General features: G+C 43.7%; 2 protein-coding genes across 9 annotated transcripts in view; one reads left to right on the top strand and one right to left on the bottom strand.

Annotated features, from left to right (window-relative positions):
* Positions 1-6,101, bottom strand: part of Cage1 (cancer antigen 1) — a 32,918-nt gene extending 26,817 nt beyond the window's left edge. For 3 of the 8 annotated variants that reach the window (XM_013521812.1, XM_013521811.1, XM_005398852.2), the window contains exons 1-3: positions 5,721-6,099; positions 3,881-4,135; positions 1,187-1,262 (exon numbers count right to left, since the gene is read on the bottom strand). In XM_013521812.1, the coding sequence (XP_013377266.1) occupies positions 1,187-1,262; positions 3,881-4,135; positions 5,721-5,726 (337 nt within the window). In that variant the 5' untranslated portion in view covers positions 5,727-6,099. Of the gene's footprint in view, positions 1-1,186; positions 1,263-3,880; positions 4,136-5,517 lie in introns of all 8 variants that reach the window. The other 5 variants (XM_013521813.1, XM_005398853.2, XM_013521814.1 and 2 more) reach the window with 4 other exon arrangements.
* A 68-nt stretch (positions 6,102-6,169) lies between these two features.
* On the top strand, positions 6,170-25,200 carry Riok1 (RIO kinase 1). The gene is made up of 17 exons (XM_005398856.2): positions 6,170-6,399; positions 9,099-9,306; positions 10,802-10,892; positions 12,095-12,164; positions 13,086-13,128; positions 15,691-15,783; positions 16,775-16,887; positions 16,990-17,070; positions 17,944-18,030; positions 18,549-18,686; positions 19,032-19,135; positions 19,391-19,497; positions 20,563-20,628; positions 21,776-21,895; positions 22,620-22,673; positions 23,702-23,854; positions 24,829-25,200. Exons 1-17 carry the CDS (start codon positions 6,329-6,331, stop codon positions 24,937-24,939), a joined length of 1,710 nt encoding a protein of 569 aa, XP_005398913.1. The 5' UTR covers positions 6,170-6,328; the 3' UTR covers positions 24,940-25,200.
* Positions 25,201-26,267: the final 1,067 nt, after the last annotated feature.

The following is a 26,267-nucleotide window of genomic DNA, read 5'->3' as shown; positions in this document are numbered from 1 at the left end:
AAAACTGAATAAATAACCTAGTCTTCCCCCACTGATTTATGATGACATCTTTATCAAATATCAAGTGTCCACTTTTATAAGTGGATCTATTTTTGGACTGTATTCTAATTATTCCACTGGAGTGTTACCCTTTTGCCCATAATGCATTGTTAAATTTACTACAACTTTATGATCTTGGTATCTGAAAAAAAAATAATCTTGTTATCTAGAAGGACAATTCTCTACATGCTTTTTATCAAAATTGTACTTTTAAAATTTTTTAACTTTTTTCACTTCTATTTAGGAATGTTAGGATCAATTTATGATAAGTGAAATTGCATTAATGCATAACTCAAGGAAACCTAATACCTTCACAATACCAAACATGAAACGTATAATTTTTTACGTTCTTCAGGAAAGTTTTATAGTTTTTTCCATTAAAATATGGCATGATTTGTTAGATTTACTCTTGGGATACGCTAGTTTGCAATGCTGATAATACTGCTTTTAAAAATTATTTTTTATATAAGCTGTTGCTGATACATTGTAATTGTGTTAGTTTTTTATGTTAATCAATCAGTTCTTCTAAACTTTCATATTAATTCTAAAATTTTAGGTTCTTATGAATTCTCTATGCAGAAAATTACATTTATAAATTAAATTTTTTTCTTTTACTTTCTAATCCTTATGCCATTTATATTTCTTACCTGTGCATATACTGAATTCCGTAATTTCAATCAGGCTTTCGATTTTAATATTATTAGTTATAATTATTAAAAATAAAAACACTTCTATACAGCATTTGAATTTTAATAAACATCAGCGAAGTGTCTCATTATATTATTAACTCCTAAGTAGCTTTCAGCTATCTATGTAAGACTCAAGATATTTTTATTGACATACACATTTTGAAACACATACTTGAATAGCATGTAATTCTAGTGTGTGAGACCGGACTTGACTGACAGCTCAGTTAAAGCTACATGACCTCAGGCAAGGTACTGAGTCTTATCTCCTCATCTGTAAAATGAAGATTAAAAATAGTCCTTATTTCAACTTTTAAAAAAAAATCCCTATTTCACGTAATAGTTTGTGATTAGATTTAATAAGGTATATAATGTGCTTAGCACAGTACCTGGATACTATTGTTATTATCACAGGACACAAAAATCTGTTTCTCTATTTTGCATATTACTGAGATACTCACCATCTAACACATTGTCTTGTGTGCTACACATATCCTCAGAAAGTGTGGGTTTAGATTCATTTTCCCTTTTTTCATTCTGTTAATTAAAAAGGCATTAATACTTCAAGCAAATATCATGAACTTCTCAATGTGCATGTACACTGTTAATTTATTATATATATATAGATAGATATACATAAACTTCTCAATGGGGATGTACAGTTAATTTATTATATATATGTATATATATATATATATACACATATATATATATTGGCAGGGGTAGTACTGGGAACTAAACCCAAGGCCTTCAAACTGAGCTACATTCCCCAGTTCTTTTTTTTAATTTTTGAGACAGGGTCACCCTAAGTTGCTAAATTGCCCACTCTAGGCTCGAACTTGCAATCCTCCTGATTCAGCCTCCCAGGGGCTGGGATCACAGATATATACCACCATGCCTGGCTTTTATTAGAATTTTGGTTGTACAGATAAAATATGCTTTCTATTATCTTTCTGCATTGTATATATTTTTTTTAGTACAACCATTTAATACAGTCACAATGTTAAATAACAAACAAATAACCTGATGCTTTAATACTTTAGGTTTTTTGCAAGTCAAATCATGTAACTATAACCAGGGATATATCAGATTGTATACATCTCTTACTGATAATTCTTTGATGCTTGTTAAACCTTTGTCTAATCATCTTAGGGTAATTGTTAATCTATTCTCTTGACATTTAAGATATATAAAACAATTCCAATAATGAGACAACTACTGACACCACTAAATTATTTTCAAAGTTATCTGAATGTTATCTAAGATGAAGGTGTTCATTACACTATTATGTATGCAATAATCAGGAAAAATTTTGAGGAAAACATTTATCATGAACTATATTAAGTATATTGATCTAAATGATGTCCTAAAAACTTATTTCTAATTAAAATCACCTGGCTCTAATCACATTTTTAAAGAATTGTTTCATGTACTAAATGTACTTGATGAGTGATAAAAACTGACTTACAGCTTATAACAATGCTTTTTATACTTGTCACTAATTCAGACCATCCTTCCTAATTTTAACATATTAATAATAATGCATTTGAAAAATAAAACAGCACACAACTGTAATCCCAGCTACTCAGGAGGCAGAGGTAGGACTGCAAGTTGGAGGGCAGCCTGGGCAATTTAGCAACACCACGTCTCAAAAACATTGCAGGGCACAGTGGTACATGCCTGTAATTCCAGCACCTGGGAGGATGAGGCAGGAGGACTGCCATGAGTTGGAGGCCAGCCTGGGCTACAGTCAGTTCAAAGTAAAGTGGAACTACAAAGTGAGACCTTGTCTCACAAAGCCAATCAATCAATCAATCAATCAGTAAATAAACAGGGCTGGGCGTGCACAGTACCTCCAGATTCAATCTTTACTACTGCAAAAATAAACAAATAAAAATTTTAAATAGCCCTATTCATTTGCCTTTCTACTATACTTCACATACTCTTCTTGGGATTCTACTACTCATCAAATTTCAGAGACAACTTCTTGTGTTTTTTTTGGCCCATAAATTTATTATAAAGAATAAAATGCTCTGCGAAATCCAAGAAGAACCTCCTAATATAATTTAGGACACAATTTTTCAAATGTGGTACATGGTATATTATACCCTGATTAGCAAGTGTTTAATCATAAAGAATCCTAAACATCACATATACAAAACATTCAAATGGCTACTCCCAGTAAGACCAATGTGACCATTTCTGTCAACAAATATATATATATAATTAAAGGTTAATGTTTACTGTATACCTACAAAGTAATTCAATTAGCCCCTTATGAAAATTCATGTTGTTTCCAATGTTTAATTATTATGGACAATTCTTTAAGTATCTTAGTTTTTAAAATTCTTTGAAATTTTTTTGATTTTTTGAGACAGGGACTCCCTGTGTAGTGCAGGCTGGCCTTGAACTCACAGTGATTCTCCTGCCTCAGCCTCCTGAGTGCTGGGACCACATGTATGTGGTTCCTGGTATAAGTATCTTATTTCAGTATTTCCTAGAGGTAGAATTATGAAATGCAGTTTAATTCCATTTCCTAGCCTATCACTGGACAGCCCTGCAAAGGCTTTGTCAATGTATAGGCTAAGTCACATGAAATTTTCAGTATTTGTCCATTTTTAAGGTACAAAAAGCTAATTGCACATGGCACATCTTGATTTCTCTTATTCTGCATACTCTTGCTAGCCAACTGTCAAACATTTTTAACACTCATGGAGACCCTGGGACATGATGATCTTTATCTTGTGAGAAAGGGCACTAGGAATTTTCATGAAGGCATAGTATGGGAGTCATTTCCACGTAGGGTGGTGTCACTGTCATTACAAATGACAACCAAATCATCTGCACACTGACACAGTGGAAGATGCTCCAGACCAGGGGTCAGGTCTCTTGTCCTGCCTCTGTGACAGAGTTGTGACCATGTCCCCTGGCTGCACTGCTGGGACATCATGACAGGCTAGCAATGATCCGTTTTAGCACTCTAACTGTAACTCTTTCTTCATACACCAACAGGATTGGAGAACCAGGCCCTGTGCCCCATATGCCCAGTGGAGCTCCTTCTACTGTTCTCACAGGTCTGAAGAATCGTTCACATGGAAGACCATGTGGGTACTGAATCCATCTGAACATTCCCGGGACTCACAAGTGAGACACACCTGAGGGACAGATGAAGTGGGGCTGCTCTCCACACAGGAGGGAGACTCTGAGCGAGATAAATCTTGAGAAAGACCACTGATATGTGTGGTATCCAGTTCAGACATATTTTCTAAATTTTCATGGGAAACATCCACTTCAAAATGTACAGGAACTAAAGGTGATGAACACGGCTTATTTCTTCTTTTGCGCTGCCAGGGATGATGACCAAAACTTTTAAAAGTTCTCGTTCTTAACTGCTGAATGATAGAAGGCCTCTTAAAAAAACACAGGCACATACGTAACTTTAGTGTTTATTAGCATACACAGTTTCCCCCACACTTCACATTAAGAAAGCTACAAAATTCACTGCCTTAGCTTTAAAATGCCATTTATCAAGTTATTCCAAAAATTAGAAAATTTAGTCTAAGTACACCATGATTTTTCATGGTACTACCTACTGATCTGGATAAATGTTACTATGTGACCATTATCCAATAATTCTCTAAAAATTAAGGGTTTTCTTGGTTAAGAAAGGATATTTACCAAATATTCTAGATCTATTAGATTTCACAAAACACTATTTCTACTTGACACTTTCTATTTTAAAAACTCACTATGGAGTCAAATTCTACACTGTTAAGTCAGTATTTCCCCTACACCTTTCCTGTACTGTATCTCTTTTCTCAGGCACTAGGGAGTGAAAATTTGGAGGATCTTGGCATCTTTCTAATCTCATCACCCACAGATACTAGGTTACCAAGTCCTGTCCACTTTTTCCTTTAAAATTGTCTTTCCATAACCAATCCTTTTCTTCCATCCCCTCTAACACTGATCTATATCCGTGTGACATGCTCATCTTTCAAAGACAGGAGATGCCCAAGCACTCAAAATGCTACTTGACCCTGGAGGCCCCTCATACACTGCACCCACATTACCTACCTAACACTGCCCCCTGCTCTACTCAGACGAGGCTGCAAATAAATAATGCTCTCTGCTCCAGTATGTGCTTCTCTCTCAAAACCTCCCCATGTACTCATCTATCTACTTTCAAATTCCTGTTTTTAGTCTTTAAATCTCTATCTTACAACTCAGAACCTATTTGTTTACTGTTTTAGTCCTCATTACCGTTCCGAGGGTGTGTTTTTATCTACAGATTATAATTGCCTGTGAGGAATCTACTTACGGCTTTGCAGTACTCTACCTCCTATCGCAGACCAGCGCATGTTGTCTGCACAAGAAATATTAAATAAATTTTGCATTCTAATGACTTATTCCCTCTCAAACTGAACTCACTACCTATTTGCCTGAATAAATTACTTAATTGTTAACAATTTTCTGAGGATTAGTTGTTCCCAAACCTATGTAGTCACTTGGTAAAATATAAAAATGTGAGCCAAGCAGGATACGCAGACTGCTGAAAGGCTCAACTTTCTGCTTTTTCTTTATCTTCCAAATAAATATTTCTGGGTTCACGTGAAGGGGATCTGACAAATCTCTGCTGTCTTCTAAATGCAGAAGCAAAACACTGTGTGTGTGAACTTGTAGTCACACTTGTTTACGATTCTGCCCAGCCCTCCAGGTGCACTGTACAATCTGCCAATGTTTTTAGTCAGGCTTGCTTTTCTCATCTTTCACTTCTGTCCTTCGCAGAACTTACGTTGGATTTTTAAAACACGTATTCAACTCGGCTCGCTATTCCGGAGAGATTCTACACTGGGTTAAATGCAGGCGTTCGGAGATGTCACGGGCGTTCCTGACACTGTTTTCCAGTCGCATGACAAACTTTCACCTTTCAAAAGCACTTATCTCACTTTCACCTGAAAACGCACCCAACTTTCAAGGACGCAAAAGTGTGCTCACTTCCATGATCCATACTTCTCCGGCCCGCGCTAAGGATTTCGTCCTCGTGGCCGCGCGCTGGTGGGCAGCGAGCAGGACAACCTCGCCTCCGCCTTCCCACCGCGAGCTGCGCACACCGCGGGGCTCCCCGTCGCTCCCGCGTCCTGTGTGACGTCCGCGCGCGCCAGGCAACCCTCCGCGGACGGGCGACAGCCGCTCCGGGTGCAGCTAGGAGGACTGCGGCGCCTGGGAACAGCCTGTGGACTAAGTGGGGCCCTAAAAACTTCAAGCATGATGGGCGGCACAAGAAACCTGACGCCACACACCCGTGCGACCCTGCCAGTTGCTCCTCTAGCGAACCGTCCGGGAGAGCTCTGGCAGTTGAGCTTCCCCGCCTGGAGCGGAACTTCCGGTGGGCTCGACTTCCGGAAGGCGGGACTTCCGGACGCTTCGACATCCGGAAAGCTGGACTTCCGGTCAGTGGGTGGTCCTGGGAGCTGGCGAGCGACCCTGCACGTGGCCTGGCTGTTGGCTTTCTGGGCTTCTAAACGGTCCGAAGCGGGGGTTGGCCGCAGGTCAAACCGTCGTCTGTGCTACTCCTGCCCTAGGAGGGGCGGGCGGCCTGCGTCATGGACTATCGGCGGCTCCTGATGAGCCGGGTGGTTCCTGGCCAGTTTGACGACGCGGAGTCCTCGGACAGGTGGGCGGGCATGGAGGACCCGACTCTGCAGAGTCCGACTCCGTCTCCCTTGGGGAGTTGGCACTTGTTCGTGGCTTAGGGAGTCGGCGTCGCCGCTGGGTGTTTCCTCCTGCTGCGGGGCCGAGCTCGGGAAAGCCGCTTGTCCAGGGAGTCTGCGGGTTCCCAGGACGGCCACCCTAGTCGAGAGGCAGGGTTGGGGATAACAACCGGGAAACAGATTTTTGCGCTACATTCAGCAGGCCACAATTACAGTACTTACGGTATGCCAGCGTTTGCCTTCTGCTGGAGATAGTGATGGACAGAACAAGCTATGGCCCTGCTGTCGTCGTACTTCATCTTTGCTTAGGGGGTGCAAACCATTAAAAAAAAAAACCTAGGTAGTAACGTGTGATACGCACAGAATTAAAATAGGTGGTTGTAGAAGTAGTGGTCAGGCAGGGGCTAACGTCCGTATTTAAACGACGAGAAGGGCCTAGGAAGAGCGGAGGACAAACGCAGAGTCTCCAGAGTGGGATCCCTCTGGCTGTGAAAGGAGGACCTAGAGGCCGGTGCCCAGAGCACGCTGGTGGTTGAGACAGAGAATGAGAAGGGGCGGGGTCGGGTAGCGCCTTACCAAGTGGTGGTGAGGAGTTAGATATTGGTCAGGTCTTAAGAAATCCAGAGGAGGGATTGTAGCAGGGAGGTGACGTCATTTGACTTACGATTTCAGGGAATCTTTCTGCTATGTAGAATATGGTTATGGAGAATGAGAGTGGCCAGAGATGGGTGCTTGAGGTAGGGTCATGGAGCTGTGCTTTGGAGGTATGAGTGGCAGAGTTTAGTGGTAGACTGGATAAGGAGTCTGAAAACAGGATTAACGGTAACTCCTACTTATAAGGAAAATGAAAGTTATTTTGAAATTTCAAGAATCTTTCACTTTATATTTAACATAAAGATTCATTACAAGTAGATTTGATTAATCACTTGGATATGTTTTCAATAGATACACGTTGACTGCTTTCTGTGTGTCAGATCTAGTATTAGTAGGGATACACTGGCAAACACCATTCCGATTGATGCAGACCTTCATACTCTTGCAAGGGAAACTGATATTAAATAAGTAGACAAATTACACTACTAGGATTGAGTAAGTGGGGCTAGGGATATATATCTCAGCGGTTACAGCACCTGCCTGGCAAGTGCAATGTCCTGAGTTCAATTCCCAGCACCAAAAAAAAAAAAGGAGCTTTAGAATTGAGTAAGTAATCCAGAGGAAAAAAATGGATGAAGAATAGAGATTTCCCTGAGCAAGTGATGGTAAGCTGACAGAGGGAAGATGAGTAGGCTTTAGCTAGAGAAATGAATGAGAAGCGTTTTCTAGTCTCAAGGTTACAGATTAATGTACACAGGTCCTTGTGAAAGAATTTAAGTGGGAAGAGGCCAGTGTATCTAGTGAATATAGAATAGTGAGAGTGCTCTAATGTACCATCCATCCAGGGCAGGGTGAGGATGAGTCATTGGTTCTCCACTGGGTGATTTTTGTTCCCCTACCCAAGGGACTTGTGATGGTGTATGTGTGCGTCGGGGTGCATCTGTTGATAGAGGCCCGCGATGCTGCAAAACATCCTGCTGCTTTTCGCAAAGCCCTAGGGCAAAGTTACAACTTGACATACCACTCTAGGTTATTGGTAATTGAAGGGTTAATTTACGAAGTAATAATAAATAGGAAGTATTTAATGATTTTCTGTTCTCTTCCTACCCTTGCCCGCAGGGATTTGTAGCCCTGAGCCATTACTAATTAACAAAATTGGGATTGATACCTGATTTTACTTAAAACCCATCTGTTTTTAAGTGGTGCATATTACTCGTGTTGCAGGATTTCTGCCCTTGCCCTGCATGAAAAATGAAAACTAGCACCACCTCTGTTGAACTTGGCTTGTAGACATATTTTGTTTGGTTTGCACACTGTTGTAAAAATTCCATATTCCAGTTAAGTGGAAGATTTTATGCAAATGTCCACATTTATAGCTTCTCTTCAAAAACTAAGAAAATCCAGTAGCACAGGGTCTGAATTCACAGACTGCAAAAAATCTGATAGCTTTGTTCTTTTCATCCTGAACCTCTTCTCTCTCGCTTTTTTTTTCCTGAACCTCTTCTCTCTCTTGACAGTACCCCTTCTCTTATCATTTGTTATTTTTTTATTTTTTTGGTACTGGGAATTGAACTCAGAACCTTGTACTTGCCAGGCAGGCACTTGCTTGAGCTGCTGAGCTGTATCCCCAACAGTCCCCTTCTCTTGTTATGTTTAGTCTTCCACTAATGTGTGGCGTTTGGACCACCCCTTCCCTTTGTAAACAAGGGTGACTTGGAACTCCGTTACAAAGTGGTGTGAAGTTTGAAGTAGGAGTGCTAAACTTACTCCTGAAGCTGGTCCACTCATCAGAGTTGATGCATTCAATAGGGAAGAGAATACACAGTCTGACTTCAGTAAAGCAGAAGCAGACTTAACATGTGGTATACATGTCTAGGAGCTGGGCATGAAGAGTAGGCAAACAAATGACTGAAAAACAGGAGAATTGATATTAGAAAGGTGGAGCTTGTTAGGAGATGTAGAAGAAGCAGATTTATCAGCATATATTTAGTGTGTTACATCATAAGTGAATATATATGTATATTCACTTAGAGAGTATGTAAACAAGCCAAAACATTGTTATTTCTAGTGAAAATACAGATTTGAAGACAATCAAAGCAGAAGATGGCATTCTATTTAAAGATCTTCAAAGTAATATGACCGAGAAGGGGGAAGGTGAGATAGAAGATGAGGAGGAAGAAGAGGAGGACTATGATGACGACGACGATTGGGACTGGGATGACGGAGTTGGAAAACTCACCAAGGGCTCTGCCTGGAGTGGAGGGAGTAACCCACAGGTACAGCTTCATGGTCTCTGCTGTCTTTTTTAAAGGGACTTTTGTGGTTCAAGAATTAAGTAACTGAAGAATTTCTCTCAGGTTATATTGTTGTGTAGCCGCAGCCGTTACTGATTTCCACTTCTGTAAATCGTGTGTAACACCACTCTTTGTTTTTTTGTTTGTTTGTTTTTTTTCCAGTAGTGGGAATCGAACTCACTACCATCCACTTGCCAGGCAGGCGCTGTGCCGCTGAGCTAAATCCCCAGCCCCTGTAACACCACTCCTAAGTGCTAAGCCTTATCTTCAGCACACTTTGTCCTGAATCTTTTCCTTTCTTGAGATATTGACCCAGGCTGAAATTATTAGAATGAGTTTACTGTTGGTTTTGGCTCTTTACTGAACAGTCTGGGGAGAAATGAACATTCTTAAGTGTTAAATCTATAGGCCACTCAGGGTAGAAAAGTACATTTTCATTGTCATTTATCGTAGTGAAAAATACATCGAGAAGTAAACATTGTGGCCTCTTTTGTTCTAGTCAGTAACTTTAACCTTCTGTCACAAAGGCCTTTTAGCGAAAGGATTGAGGGGGTGGGGAGAGCATTGCAGCACAGTGGGGCAGCTTGGGGCAGAGGGTGCACAAGGGCGAGCGGGCAGGCAAGGGGGCAGGCGGGCATGGCAGGTCCAGGCCAGCTCCCAGACAGACAGTTGGCCTGGCGTGTGCAGCCCAGCCTGGGCCCTGCCAGACCCACACCGCCGCATGTGGCTGTGTCACTGCTGAGGATGCCCCATACGGGGCTGCAAGCGGGGGTGTGTGGGCTGCAGCGCCCAGGCCCTGGCTGGGCATCCATCAGCAGGGGTGTGCTGGCCCACGACGAGTGCCGCAGCATGCGCCAGAGCTGGGACGACACATCTCCATTCTCAAGCACCTTTGCCACAACACCTGGCTCCCTACACCGCTGCAGATGGTGCGCGTGCTCACCAGCAAGGGGGCCAACTCCATCTGGATGCACTCTGCTGGAGCCTGCACAAGTACAGAGCGGCTAGCGCAAAGCCAGCCCCCAAGTCGGAGTTCGCATTGAGTGAGAGTTCATCAGAGCCCAGGGCCAGTGGCTGGTCTTCGTGAATAAACTTTCCTGCCGGGACCATGATGGGCTCACTGATGCTGTGGGCAGGCGACTTGGAGACACATCTGCACCTACTGTCCCTGGCCGCCCAGGCCAACTTCTTCCACACAGAGAGGGCTACCTCACCTCGCACGCGGCTGCCAAGGCGGGGCAGACCGTGCAGGCTGAGCTGCTGGTGGTATATGGGGCTGAACTAGCTCCCTAAGGACTTAGGTTTGCATTTGCAACTAGCTAGCGCCTTGAACTCTGAACTCATTTCTTTTTTTCCTTTTTAAAATTGAGTTTATCGGTACATTTTGGATATGCATAATGATCATATTCATCATCAGGAATTCGTGCCTGTACATGATATAGTTTGATTCTTCTTTTTCTAAACTCATTTCTTGTAGGCAAATAGGCAGACTTCCAACTGCAGTGCGGCCAAAATGTCTACTCCAGCTGACAAGGTTTTACGGAAATTTGAGAATAAAATTAATCTAGGTGAGTTTATAGAATATATTACAAGGAAATTCTTCAAAAACCATGAAGTATTATGTAATTTTATTGGATCAAGAAATGATGAGTCATGTGTTATTGATTCAATATTATGGCTGAGAGAAATTGAAACTTTCAGCGATGTAAAGGGAGGGCTTTAGGGAGGCCGGCTGACACATTTTGTTGTTCTGTTTGCTCATCTCTTGTGGGAATGTGAAGCTAGGGGTACCTATGCGTGTTCTCATTTGTCCTGTGTTAGATTTTGCAATAAGATCCTTTCAAAGCAAATAGCATATTGAAAATACTGGTTTGTTTTACTCGAGACTGTTTTTGTAGATGTTAATCATTTACTAAGCTGTTGAATGTAGGGAATCCGAATGCTGATTTGAACCACCACATCTTAAAAAGTGCAAAATCACCTTTCTTTTGACTATAAACCCAGAGCAGTATCTGTTATATAAACTGCCCACAAATGCTGCATGAATGACTATCGGTATTTAGGGCAGTTGTGGGGAAGCTCTGGCACACGTTACTGTTTTTCTTTTAAGATGAAAGATGTTAATCTATGAGTTGTTTTTTCTAATCCAAAACTTCAGTATTCAGGTTTAATTGCAGTGCTGGCACTTTGAAGATATATAAGTGGGTTTTGGGTTACAGTTTAGCATTTGGTATTTAAAGGGTTTGTCATCACTGGTTCAATCTTCATTGCTCTCATGGACTTGTAACTTGAATGTTTTCAGAGTTAAACTTGGTATTCAGGCCATTATGTTATCTACAAAAGAGGGAGCTGGGGATTTAGCTCAGTGACACAGTTGCCTGCCTGGCAAGTGCAAGGTCGTGAGTTCGATTCCCGGTACCGGAAAAAAGAACCAAAAAATAAATAAATAAATAAATATCTACAAAACATTAACAAATGGCTGTAATTTAATATGTAGACTCAGTATTTTTGAGGTATTTCTATATCTAGAGTTCTATAGAATTCTGGCTGGAAAATTATAGCTATAGTAATGAAAGTGGTGACAGTGCTATGAAGAAAACCGGATTTAGTGCTTTAAAAAATCAAGTATTTCTCGTAACTAAACTATATAATACATATTGTGTAATATTTAGGAAATACAGAAGGGAAGAGGGAAAAAGGATAGTATTTTTTTCAGAGGGGCTGTTAATGTCTTTATGTATTATTTACATGATGCATTTTTTATTTTTAGATAAGCTAAATGTTACTGATTCTGTCATAAACAAAGTCACTGAGAAGTCTAGACAAAAGGAAGCAGACATGTAAGTAATATTTTAATTATAAAATATGGGTGATAGGGATGAACTCTAGACTGAGTAACAAAATTATTTCCTTTTAGCTTAAATGGGATAGCTTATACAATGGTAATTTAAAAATACTAAATGAATCTGAAGGAAATGTATGATAAAACTATAATTTGCAAAAGTCACAGGTTGCTTCTATAGGGGTAATGGTGTGTTTGTAGCTTTCAGTTAGGCTAAATGTGCAAACTGGTCCTGTTTCAGAATTTATTAAGAATGATTTCCTTTCATGAAGTATTTTTAAAAATAACGCTATAACTGAGAACTGTTTTTATGTATACTTTTCAAAGCAAATTGTTTTAAGATCTGGCTAAACTTTATTATCACTGTTATAGAAAATAACACTTACCTACAACTAGGTAGTGTTAGAACTGCCTTAAAAGCCAAAATTTTTTGTGCTTTATTGTTTTGTTCAAGAAACAGCTTTTAGAGAAACCGCCTAGCCTCTTGCTACTTGCTGGCGTGTCTGTTCCTTCGTGTTTGAATCTGTTAGGGCTCAAGGGCTGCGGTGAGTCAGAGCTGAAGCAGAGCAGAGTCTGCATTTGAAGACTCTAAAGAGAAAGTCTTACAAATACGTAACCTTAATTCCGTGCTATTAGACTCATACAAGATTTGGAGGACAGACAGGCTGGCTATTTTTTTGTCACTTTGCTCCTGCTTCCCTTTCACTGGCGCTCCTGGAGCACGGAGGGGCGTTTCTTGTGTGCACTTGGGGGAAATGAAGGAAGTGTCCCTGGGTAAAGAGTCTATGGTTGAATCATGAAATAGTGTTATGAAAGAAACTACTTAGGCATTCTCACAAAATGATGTATACTTAGAAGCTTTATTTTGGCTTCTCACTGAATTTTGAATGTGTCAACTATACTTTTTGTCTTTGGTTAGGTATCGCATCAAAGATAAGGCAGACAGAGCAACTGTAGAACAGGTACAATTTATATATATTGTAAGCTTTTATTTAAATAGGCGTTTCTTTCCTCTTCGGCTTATAGTTTGCTTTTATCCTTGCTTAATGCGAATGTTACCTAAAGCTACTCCTATGTGAAATTACTACTTTTTATAGTTTTGTACTTAGAAATCAACATTTGGCTTTAGAGTAGAACCATTAGTTGATGAATCACAGTCATAGTTCCTTCATGGCCTGTGAAACCACCATGCAGTACTTTCACCTCCTCAGAAGCCGAGAGATCATCAGACTCTCCTGAGTAAGGCCTGCGGTAGTTCCATAAGCTTTCCCAGAAAATAGATTGATTATCTGCCATGAAGCAGTGTGAGAGGGGAGAGAAGGGTAATGCTTTCATATTTCTCACTGAAATCCCTTTCTTGGGCTGGGGATTTAGCTCAGCGGCACCGTGCCTGGCTGGCAAGTGTGAGGTCATGAGTTTGATTCCCAGTACTGAAAAAAAAAAAAAAAAGAAAAAAGAAATCTCTTTCTTTCAGAAATTATGTGTTTCATTCTTTCTGTTTAAGAGGGAAGGAAATTGACTCCTAACTTTGCCACATTCGCAGGGAGGTGACTGGATGTTACCGTTGGTTCAGATTTTTGATATGAAGAAAATGAGCTATTGCTACCTACTGTCCCTTTTTCCCGCCCATACACATGCACAAGCATTTCAGATAGTAGTTTCTTTACCTACAGACCCTTGGCTTAAGACGTAAATACTCTTTGTATCATCCACCTCACCCCCAAAGGAATAGCACCCCTCCAGTGGTTTTGAGTAAGGTCTGGGTTTGTGTGTTCAGTGTCCTATAATTTCTTTTGTGTGATTTGGGTTTTGTCTTGTTTTTTGTTTGTCTTTTTGAGATATTTCACTATGCAGTTCAGGCTGACCTTGAACTCACTTTGTAGTCCAGGCTGGGCCTTGAACTCTCAGAGATCCTCCTGCCTCAGCCTCCCAACTGCTGGAATTACATGAGTGTACCACCATGTCCGGCCTTTGTGTGATTTGTTTTTGTGATTGAAAGCAAAATAGGTGGCCTAGTTCAGAGAGATGAGGTACAGCCTTAATTTTCAGGCCCTAAAATAACTGAGGAGATCTTTTCTCTATTTCAAAATTAATTTTGAGTAATAGAGTATATCAGTTGAGTCTTACTTTCCATGTTTTTAAAAAGAAAGATGCTTGCCTGTAAGTCTGTGGTTTTTCATTCCCTACTTTTTTTTAAGACATTGCTATGCTGTTCTTTCATACACCCCTTACAGATCTCCCCTACGAATTCTGCAGAAGTGCAGTCCCACCTAGAGCCCTGCCCCCTGCCAGCCCCCGTCCGGATGAACCTCTGCAGCAGAGCAGTCGTGGGCGTGGGCTCGCTTTGCTTTCATTGTTCTTGAGTTGCAGTTTCGCATTTAGGCCTTTCGTCAGCCACGGTTGTTTTCTTTATGGAAACCTTAGCTGGTGGTGTAACTCGTCCACCTCACTGAGTGTGTGACCCTGAATGTGTTGAGGTTTGAACCGGTTTGCCCTGTCTCACTCTGCAGTGCTGGATGGGTCCTCTGAGCCACGCAGAGTTACTGCTGCTGTGCTTGGAAACTGCACACACACCAAGCTGCTTCAGTTTTAGAGAGTGACAAAAACAGGCTTTACATTTTTTGCCTTTAAATTCTTTAAGAGGGCGTTGAAATCTTTTTTACCAAGACAGAATACTTTTGGGGTGTACCTGTGGTCACAGGTACTTGGGAGGCTGAGGTAAGAGGATCGCTTGAGACCACAGATTTGAGATGATCCTGGGTAACTTTTAGAGATCCTCAACTCAGAAAAAAGCTTGACAGTCTGATTTTGGAGGAGACTTACCCTGATTCACTCGTGTAGCAGACACCTGCAGACTCTTTCTTGAAAGAGCCAACTTGTGAATACTTAGGCTCTGCAGCTCGTGTATAGTTTCTGTTGAATGATCTCTTTTACAAGCCTTTCAAATGTCAAAACCATTTTTAGCTGGGAGGCTGTAGAAAAACAAGCAGTAGCCAAGATTTGGCCCATGGGCCATAGAGTGCTGGACCTTGGTTTAAAGCTGCCCGGCTGGTATACACCAAATCCAGAAGACTTAGACTTTTTTAAAAAAAGTTAAATATCTTGTTAATGACTTTTTATATTGATTATGTGCTTAAGTGATAGTTTTAGATATATTGAGTTAAATAAGATATATTAAAATCATCGCGCTTGTTTTTATTTCTTTTAATATAGTGACAAGCGAATATAAAATTACTTCGGTGGTTGGCGTTATATTTCTGTTCATTGACTTGGTCTGAAGTCCATTTCTGCTTCCCTCACATTGAGAGGCTTTGATTTCTATGACTTGATGAACGTCTTGGTTTAGGTCCCTGGTTCCTTTGGCTTCCGCCTCCCTTACATGAACTACTAAAAATCCAAGAGAAGACAATCCCTGACTCCTGAGCCTCCCACAGCAGCACGGGCCTGGAAGCTCTGCGGTGTGATGTTGTTTTAATGCTGTTTGGAACATCTTCTGGACTTCCCATTTTTGCGTTTCTTTCTAGGTTTTGGATCCCAGGACGAGAATGATTTTATTCAAGCTGTTGACAAGAGGGATCATATCAGAGATAAATGGCTGCATTAGCACAGGAAAAGAAGTGAGCTTTTCTTTGCATGACTGAGTGTTTTCATGTTAGTGTTCTTATTTCAGAAAACACCTGAGACATCGGCACTAGTAAATAAATTGTGCCTTTAAAGAGAAAATAAGAGGCTGGGAGTGTAGCTCAGTGACAGAGCACTGGCGGGCACAAGACCCGGGGATAGATGAGAGAGAGAAGGAGACCGTGACAGCCGTGCAGCCCAGGCACTTACTTCACTGCAGTGTTTCTGAAGCTGGCTGGCTTTGTTAATAGTTATGACTGGGTGGGAAGTTGTAGAAATAACTGTCCTTTTTAGTACAGTTGCTGCTTTCTGTCACTTTATCCCTGAGTGCCCCGCAGTAAGCTTACATGGTGAGATTGTTGCAGGCCTGAGTTCTCACTAAAAGGTTGCTATGGAAGCCAGGTGTGGCAGGGCAGGCCTATGATTGCAGTAGTCTGGGAGGCTGAGGCAGGAGTGCAGATTCAAGCCCAGGCAACCAGCAAGACCCTGTCTCAAAATAATAAAAAGTGAAGCGAGCCGGGACTATAGCTCAGTGATAGTGTACCACTGGGTTCAATCCCCAGTACCCCGTATACACAATAGCAGTTTATGTAGTAGGGGTTTATGGTCTCATTTCTGTGAGTCAAACTTTTTCCTTTTTTTATGGATATAGAAAAAGGCAAATATGGTATTTTTAAATTACCAGCTCATTGTATAAGAATTATTAGATATAAGAATATTTTAAAATATTTTGTATACTTGAGATACAAAGATTTGAAACCAGTTCTCTCATATAGGTGTATACATAGGGTTTACTATATATGTACAGTCACCCGGTGAATGACTGTGTGTTTTGACCTGATGTTTCATATTTTAACAAATCTCCCAGATCTAGTGGTATTCTTTGGGTATTATTTCATCTCTCTTGACTTTGGGGGTTAGAATCAAATATAGTACCTTGGAGAAGTAAGCACTCACACAATCTTTGTTTGTTTCTGATTAAAATAGGCTAATGTATACCATGCCAGCACGCCAAGTGGGGAGAGCAGAGCAATCAAAATTTACAAAACTTCTATTTTGGTGTTCAAAGATCGGGATAAGTATGTCAGCGGGGAGTTCAGGTGAGCTCAGATTTCTCTTTTCCCAGTGGCTTTAATTTCTCTCTTGAAACATTAAATGAGAACAGTGGAATGGTGCAATAACGAGTGCTTTCCTTGTTCAAGGTTTCGTCATGGCTACTGTAAAGGAAACCCTAGAAAAATGGTGAAAACTTGGGCAGAGAAAGAAATGAGGAACTTGATCAGGTGAGTGGGTGTGGGGCGCCTTCTGCCCACCCGCCAACGGGTCGAGGCGCAGTTCTGCCCGCAGAGAGGGGCTTGCTGGGGCCACTTAGTGTTGCTGAGCGAGGCAGCAGAAACACATTTCTAAACAATTTAACTACCCGTTCTCTATGAGATGGCTTTGCAGCATGCGTGTGTTCAGTAAAGCTAACCATTTGCTCGCCTTGTAAGCCGTGTGAAAACGTTTAGAGCTGCTGTAGGTTTTCAGCAGGAGAGTGACACAACTGCTTGTGATGAAGACATGTCATTTCTTTAGATTTAAGCACATGTTATTCCATCAGTTTTTAAATTTCAGTCCAGTTTTGGATACAACAAGAGTAAGAAAAGCCACATACCTTGTTGCGATCAGGATTTCTTAAAATTCAGCAATTTCTCCCTCCCCTTTCCAGGGTCTTTTAGCCTGTATATGTTATACACAGACACTCTCCCTGGATAACGGACTGTTAAGCAGGTATTACCTGTTGTGAAGTTCTTTTGAATTCTTGTGATCTGCTAGCTGTTAGGTATGAGTCCAACAATTCTTATTGAGCATTTTTCAGGCTTATCAACTCAAAAGATAAGTGTGGATATGCCTGCTTTATTTCATCCATTCTAAGGCGTGCATTTCCCACAGTTTAACATTTCTAGAATTGGAGTGACTGTTACCGGTGACGGGGTGTGGTTGTTGGCTAGCCAGTGTTTTGTCTTTCTTCGTGGTGCGTATTGGTACCGATCTAAATCACTGGTGTCTTAGGCTTTATGGAATATGCTGTTACAGTTGGGAGGCTGCACTGTTGCTCCCTTAATTCATTTAGATGCCTTTTCGCCATTTCCTTGGCCTCTTATGTGTTACCACAGGTTAAACACAGCAGAGATACCATGTCCCGAACCAATAATGCTAAGAAGTCATGTTCTCGTCATGGGTTTCATTGGTAAAGATGACATGTAAGTATACGTACACCTGAGGACTTCATGCGTAGACCTGCATGTTTAAGGGCTTTGAATTATTTAGTATATGAATTTCCCATTTGATTCACTCCTTGCGTGAATCTTTTCCACTGTCTTAATGCACACATGTTAGCAGTTTAACTTTTGAAGTTGGAAAATGCTTCAGAATAACAGAGTTAACACTGTTCTGAGAGATACTTCATTCGGTGCGCTGGAAAGCACCCATTTGAGAGCTTCCCGGAATGGGGTAGATGTAGTGAGTTGACCTGTACCATATACAGTTCACAGGATGAGGCATAGAAGAATTCTTTTTTGTTGTGGTTTTTTTGTTTGTTTGTTTTTTTCCTGTACCAGGAATCGAACTCACGACCTTACTCTTGCCCGGCAAGCGCTGTGCCGCTGAGCTAAATCCCCACACCTGAGGCATAGAAGAGAAGTGGGTGTAACGATGTAGTTTGAGGGAGGAAAATGTGTTCTTGCTCATTTTGTCTTGATTTGTTCTCTTTTTATTCAAGGCCTGCACCACTCCTGAAAAATGTCCCATTATCAGAATCCAAGGCTCGGGAGCTGTATCTACAGGTCATTCAGTACATGAGGCGAATGTATCAGGATGCCAGGCTCGTCCACGCAGATCTCAGCGAATTTAACATGCTGTGAGTGGGGTTTGTCCTTCAGAGCCGCCCAGATGTCATCCCATGACCTTTTTAAAACAATAGACAAAATCCATGAAGTCACCCTAAATTGTAAAGTTGTGGCATTGGCTTCCACGTGGTAACAGGTACGCTGTGGTCCCTGCCGCAGTGACCTTCATCGCAGAACTGACTGTGTTCTGTGTGAATGGGCTTGGGAACTTTTCTCAGCTCTCGTCTCGCGTAAGTCAGGCTGACTTAGCCAGCATGGTCATTTTGTGAATTGTTTCCCATATTCTGAAGAATAGAATTCCTTAAAACAAAGGATGCAATAAAATAGCGCCCCCGGCCTGTGGTCTCTGCCCACAGGTACCACGGGGGCGGTGTGCACATCATTGACGTGTCTCAGTCTGTGGAGCACGACCACCCGCATGCCCTGGAGTTCCTGCGGAAGGACTGCACCAACGTGAACGGTGAGGCGGAGGTGGGCTTCCCACCAGCTTGTCTGTGCCTCTGTGTGCTGTACCCAGTTAGGCTGGGGATGTAAAATCTCAGGGGAGGTACTTGTCTGGCGTGCATGAGGCCCTGAGTTCCATCCCCCACTTGTCACTAGCTTGTCCCCTGCCGTGAAGCATGGACTGGGAGGTGGCATGCATTTGTTTTTCTCTACAGTACTTGGAATAACTTTTTCCCTTATGAAACTATCGTCACCGTTTTCCTCCCGGCAGATTTCTTTCTGAAGCACGCCGTTGCGGTGATGACCGTGCGGGAGCTCTTCGAGTTCGTCACAGACCCGTCCATCACACCCGAGAACATGGACGCTTACCTCGCTAAGGTGAGGTGGGCGCGGAGGGAGACTCGAGAGCAGCAGAATTGAGAAGCTCACACTGCTTGGTGTAATTTCCTCACTGTGACAGCTGCGTAAGCCTGATGTCACAGCCGAGTAAAAAATACAGCATAAGCTGGCTGTGCTGGAAGTCCCAGCCATTTGGGAGGCTGAGATGGAGGTTGCTTGAGGCGACAAATTCAGGAGTGAGTGGGGCAACACAGAGAGATGCCCCGTCGCCAAAGAAAGGACAAAAGAGCCAGTAGAAAAACCAGGTTCCTTAACGCCGACCATTTGGCAAGACTGCATGGGCTGTCAGCCTTCATGAACATTTAGTAGGAGACCTGCTCGTTTTTTGATACCAATTTTCCCATGTTCCTGAGAAGCCTTCCTGAAGATAGAATTTTTTAAAGTTGTCATAAAATTCACTATTCCAGCAATTTTGTTTGTTTTTGTGGTGCTGGGATTTGAACCCAGGGCCTTGCCCATGCTAGGCCAACACTCTGCCGCTGAGCTGCGTCCCCAGGCCTGTTGTCGCCATTTGTAAATGTGCAGTTGAGTGGCGTCAAGTTCGCCAGCCTCACTGTGCAACACTGCTGTGCGTGTTCAGAACCTTCCATCATCCCAGACGGGAACTCTGCCCCGCCTACACATCTCCCACCCTTGGCAGCACCACAGCTTCCTGCCTTCGGGAATCTGCCGCTCTTGGTGCTTCTTGTAAATAGAGTCAGCGGTGTTTGACTTTGACGTAACTGGCTTATTTCACTTAGAATAGCGTCCTCAGAGTTCATCCATGTTGCAGCGTCGGACAAGGTTTCTTTCTTTTTTGAGGCTCACAGTACCCCATGGCATGCACCCCACCTTTGCTGCATCTGTTTTTCTGTTACTGGCAGCCTTTTTGGTCAGGTCTATAGGGAAAACCTGCACCATCCGAGCTCACTAAGTCCTTTGAGAAGCATGACGTGACGAGATAATACCTGTGACGACTGGAATAAGTTCAGACAGAAACTGGGGAGTGCGTACACCTTGTCTGGGTCCAAGGAGAGGAGAATGACCTCTTGTTTTCTCTCAAAGGCCATGGAAATAGCCTCTCAGAGGACTAAGGAAGAAAGATCCAGCCAAGATCATGTGGACGAAGAGGTAGGGTTTGTTCTCTGTTCGCAGCTGAAGGGACTCTTGTGTTCTGAGGTTTACTTACACATACAGCACGTGTATGTGCTGGTGAGCATGCCTTGATTTTATAGTGCGTAACTTAACTGAGCTAAGCTGAATAAGTTACATTTCATTCTGTTTCACGCACCAGTCTATTACCCCATTGTCCTAGAGGAGAAAAACTAAAGAGATGGAGTGTGTGAATCAAAAAGCAAAAGCCTGAGCTGGCTGTGGTGCCGCACACCTGTAATCCCAAGATTGTGGGAGCCTGAGGCAGGAGGACTGCAAGTTCGAGCCCAGCTCAGGCAATTTAGTCATCACTAAGCGAGCCCCTGTCTCAAAATAAAATTTGGAAGGGGCTGGGGTGGAGCTCAGGGCAAAGACTCTTGAGTTCACTTCCCAGATGATTGTGAGGGTGGTTTTGAAGTTTTAAGCTACTTAAAGTTGATTTCATACATACTGTAGATTTTAAATACCAAACCTTTGCTGAAAACAAACTTTGTTTTAGTGTAGGAGGAAGTCAGGATATTTTTCAAAAAGGACTCGCAGGCTTTTTGCTTTTTAAAATTCTGGCACCTCTTAGTGTGCTGGCTGATAAGAGGTGCCTCTGGTTTTTTGTTTGTTTGTTGTTGCTTTGGGTTTTTTGGAGACCAGGTCTCATTTTGTAGTGCAAGTGGGCCTTGAATTGACTGTGTAGCCCAGGCTGGCTTGGAAGTCGCAGTGATCTTTCTGCCTCAGCCTTCTGAATGCTGGGACCACCACCGCGCCTGGTGTGAGTCGCCTGAGTCGGCCAGGCAGCCAGCTGGGAGCCGTCCCCTGCAGCAGCTGCCGTCGCTCTCCCACCTCCTCAGAGGAGCGTTCTGGATGCACAGGAGTGGGAGGAGTGAAGGATAACGTTAGACCTGTACTAATGGGAATTTTTTCCTTAAAATAAAACATACAAAAAATGTAGTGTTGGATGATTAGTAGCAGATTGCTTTTGGCAGCACCAGTGCGTGCAGCTGGCTGGGCTGAGTTCTCATGGGAGCTGGTGGTAGACTCAGGTTCCTCCGGGGCTTGTAGGGGTGAGGGGACTGAGGGACCGGCGGATGCAGGCCACTAACCATGTTGATTCGGCTCCCCCACCATCTTGCAGGTGTTTAAGCGAGCATATATTCCCAGAACCTTGAACGAAGTGAAGAATTATGAAAGGGACATGGATATAATGATGAAGCTAAAGGAGGAGGACATGGCCATGAATGCACAGCAGGACAACGTGAGTAGCTGGGTCTGTGAGCTGTGCCCTGTGCAAGCCCGTCCCGAACCCGTCCCGAGCTCCTTGGCCCAGAGTGCGTGCTCTGAGCTAGCAGGATGCGCACATCCCCTTTGTGTGCACGTGTCCCCCTGTTCCCTGGGTACACAAGGAGGCAGGGTGTGTGTATGAGGGCGAGATGCATGTAACTGAGCCCCGCAAAGTAATTACGCAAGAGTGAGGGTTTCCCGGGAGACCAGCTGTGAGGGGTTACCCTGGATCTGTCGACATACACACTTCGTTAACGTGTGTATTTTGGGATGAATTTTTGTATTAAAGGGCCAGACAGTAAATATTTTAGGCTTTGTAAGCCAAGAAGCAAAATTGAAGCTGGTCCATAAGTATCAAGATAAAAAATTTCACCAGAACGTTCGTTCATGAAATTAAAAATGCCTTTGGTAATAGCTGAATGTAGCCTGTGGTAGTATGCTAACAGGAAAAAGGAGAGCTTATCTGGGGAAAGAGATACCATTTCGCTTCACGGGGTTCAGACCGTGCATCAGCAGATTGCAAATGCTTATATGTAAGAACCACCAGGTGCCAGATTGGATTTGGCCTGCGTGGGGACACGAGTAACACCCATAATAGTCTGTATTTGTGCCAGTCCTTCAGCCACAGTGTTTTTGATTGTGCAATGTGTCTGTCGAATCTATGCTGATTCTGGTGGTCTTTCCCTTTTGGCTGCAAGATTCTGTACCAGACGGTCACAGGATTGAAGAAAGATTTGTCAGGAGTTCAGAAGGTAAGAAGAGCGTGTGTTCGTGGTTCTGTAAAACTGATGGACATAAAACGGAAAGCAAATGGTTTTACAATTAAATTGCTGTGTTTTAAAGCAGTCTTGCTCTGTGTTACATTTTAGACAAGCAGTGATTAAGTAATTTTAATTTAGTAATAAAAGCAGTTCTCTTTTAAAACTCTTAACTGCTTAAATGGAGGGGCACATTCTGCTTTTTGACAGTTGGCTGGCTTCTCTCTGGGAAGAACCGAATTGTGGGCACTGCCTTAGCCCCGCAGCACGCTGGGGTTATAGGCCACCAAGCTCAGTTCGTAACAGGAAGTGATATGGAATTAGTGTTTAGAGTTTAGAAGATGAAGATTTTATTACAACCAGCCAGGACATTTTTTTGTACAATTCCCTTTGTTTGTTTGTTTTCTGGTACCGGGAATCGAACTCACGACCTTGTGCTTGTGGGGCAGGCGCTGTGCCGCTGAGCTAAATCCCCAGCCCCCTGTACAATTGCCTTTAAAGATCTTACTTTATTTTTTATTTTTTTTAAAGATCTTACTATATAAAGAAACTACCCTCTTTTAAAAACTGCTTTCTTCTGCTTTAAAAAAAAAAGCTGAATTTCCAGAAACATAAAAAATTTTCTTGGCCAAAGATTGTCTTTCCTCTTGATTGCATTGGTTTGTTGGTAGAAATGAAGTTCATAGGGAAACAGCCGAGGGCACACGGATAAGTCTCCAGCTGCGAGGCGCGGGCGTGGTTCCGGTCCCTCCGCAGCCCAGCCTGCCCCTCCTATGTGTGGAGGGCAGCGACAGTGCTGGTGCTGATCTCAGGGCCTGGGAAGCCCACGCCCTCACTTGGGTGTGTTCTGGGCCCCCTGGAACGGCTGTTAGTGAGCTTTCTCTCTGTATCATTCCTGCTGTTTTGATATTATTTTTCAGAGTATGTCTGCAACGTTAAAACTGGAATTCTAACACTGACATGTTTAATAGTGCCAGAGAGCTAGTTGGCTTTCAGTAACGTGGTTCTGTAATAATTTAAAGGTACCTGCACTCCTAGAAAAGGAAGATCAGGAGAAGACTTGTTCTGACTCCGAAGATGCAGGGAGCTCCTTGAATTCCGACAGTGACTCTGAGGAGCAGGGGGGCCACGCGCGGGGCCAGAAGCACACCACGGACCCAGACGTGGACAGGAAGGTGGGCAGGCGCCCCAGCGCCCCAGCGGCATAGCTGCCCTCTTTTCTGTCTGCTCAGGATCGGGCTGAGCTCCATGGTGCCTGTGATTACAGCTTCAGACCCTAAGGGGGACCCTTGGTTCTAGGGGTGGCGCCGTCTGAGGTCTGAGCTGCTGGGAGGAGCTCTGGACACCCCCAGCCCAGCACACTGAGCGGCAGCGGTGGTCGGTCCCGCGCGCACGGGCTGCGTTAGAGCGGTGCTGCAGCGAAGCGCGAAGAGCCAGCGCCTGCCCGCGCCCTTCACCCTCACCCAGACGTGAGAGGCTGTGGGGCACGGCCGCTGCCGCTTACTCCTCAGTCACCGTTTAACCCTTTCGGCCTTACCAACTTAGGGTCCTAAGACTCGGGAGAGACAGACCCCACTGCTAGGATATTGCTCTGTCCACCGGAGGCGAACGTTTTGTCTCTTTGCAGCCTTCGTTTCTGTTAGAACATGGAACTTGTGAACAGTCGCATCCACAGAGACACTTGTTGTTTAAGTTAGACTTCACTGCTTCATTCTAGACACACACTGATCACATTCACCGTAGCAGTATTTCTGATGCGCTGGCTGTCTTTGCATTTCTGTGAGAGAGCTCAAAGTTGGGGGTGGTAGTGCACACCTGTAATCCCAGCGTTCTGGGAGGCTGAGGCAGGAAGATCACAAATTTGGGCCCAGCCTGGACAACTTAGCGACTTAATGAAACCCTGTCTCAAAGTGAAAGGGCTGGGGTTGCAGCGCAGTGCGAGGGCACCGGGTTCAGTCCTCAGAACTGCGCCCCGCAAAAGCTCAAAAATTTACCTTGGTTTCCACCACCAACCCACGCACAGTTTTTCTTTTTTTTAAAATTATACTCTTTTCTCCTTCCGTGTGTAGGTGATTACTCAGCGGAAGTAACACACATATAGTGTTCCAAATGAATGCACTGATGGGATTTTTGGTTTGTGTTTTCCCAGGAAAGAAAAAAGATGGTCAAGGAGGCCCAGAGAGAGAAAAGGAAAAACAAAATTCCTAAGCATGTGAAGAAAAGGAAGGAGAAGACCGCCAAGACCAAGAAAGGCAAATAGGGGAGCTGCGCAGGCGTGGCCACGCCCAGCCCCTTCCGCGCGGCGGAGCGCCTGTGTCCTTGCGCCCCAGCGACCGCCCGGGCCGTCACCAACTCTGCAGTGGACAGAGGATTTACGGAGTGAAGAACTTCATAGGGATGTTTATTTTTATATGTATTTTCTCCTGTAAAATATGTTTCAGAAGCATCGTTTTGGGGTTTTTTTGTTTTTTTTTTTGAGACCGGGTCTCACCATGTAGTTCAGACTGACCTTGAGCTCACAGTGTAGCTCACGCTGGTCTTGAACTTGCAAGGTCCTCGTGCCTCAGCCTCCCAAATGCTGAGATTACAGGCGTGTGCCACCACGCCCGACTCCGAAGCATTCTAAATACTTCACTGTGAGGCACATGCGTGACCTTTACGTGATTATGAGGCACTTTGGGCAAACTCAGGGAAGTGTTTTTTTCTTTCCTTGTCCAGAGTCATTGGTTACACGGCCGTGGTTTATATGAAAGGGAGCCTCGCTGCTGCGGGGGTGGGTGTGCTCCCCGGCCACAGCTCATTCTTCTCAGCACCGGCCGGCAGTGACACGATTCATTCTGCAGCTGTTCACTACACAGCCTTCCAGCTATTTGTTCGTCAGACGTTTGAGTATTTGAGGTGCTAGGTAGCGCGGTGAACAAAACAGACAGAAACCTTTGGGTAGTTTGCATTTGGCCGGAAGATAACGCGTTAGAACGAGTGAAATGGTAGTGGAGGCTGAGTTCTGTGCCAAGCAGAGAGGCTGCCCGGCAAGGCGGTGTGCAGCTTGTTTCCTTTCCTTCGCCTGTTCGCGCGTGAGCTGTACACAGCGGCGGGTTTCCCTGGCTGTGCTCGTGTGTGCATAGAGCACACAGGGAGTTCTGCTCCTCCCCCCGCTGCTTCCTGTTCGCTACGTTTGTCTTCTACTTTCGTGTTGTCGCTCCTTAAGGTTTTGTATGTCAGAGAGAACGTGAGCCACTGGTCTGGCTTGTTTCACTCTGTGGTCTTCTGTTCCAGCCATTAAAACAGGTTCCTGAGAAAGACCGCAGCAAGAGATGGTATTGGGTCAGATAGTTGAGGAAGCTGAGCTTCTGGAAGGGGCGAGCGTGCCAGGCAGAGCGGGCAGTGGGCAGGGGCACGGGCAGCATGTGCCCGAGGCTGCAGTGTCCAGGAGAAAGCAGGAGATGTGCTCAGAGGGGTGGGGATGCTTCCAGGCCTTGAGCCGAGGAAGGCTGCCACCCCCTGGCTCCGCCTGGAAAGCAGGAAGCAGGGTTGGGCGAGGAAGGGTGCGTCTTCTGCCCTAACCCCAGGAGGTGCTGCTGGCTCCGT

The sequence above is a fragment of the Chinchilla lanigera genome, unplaced genomic scaffold, assembly GCF_000276665.1.
Source record: "Chinchilla lanigera isolate Chin_1 unplaced genomic scaffold, ChiLan1.0 scaffold00064, whole genome shotgun sequence".
NCBI lineage: Eukaryota > Metazoa > Chordata > Mammalia > Rodentia > Chinchillidae > Chinchilla > Chinchilla lanigera.
Note: the sequence above shows the minus strand (reverse complement) of the source record. Positions and strands in the feature narration are given on the sequence as shown.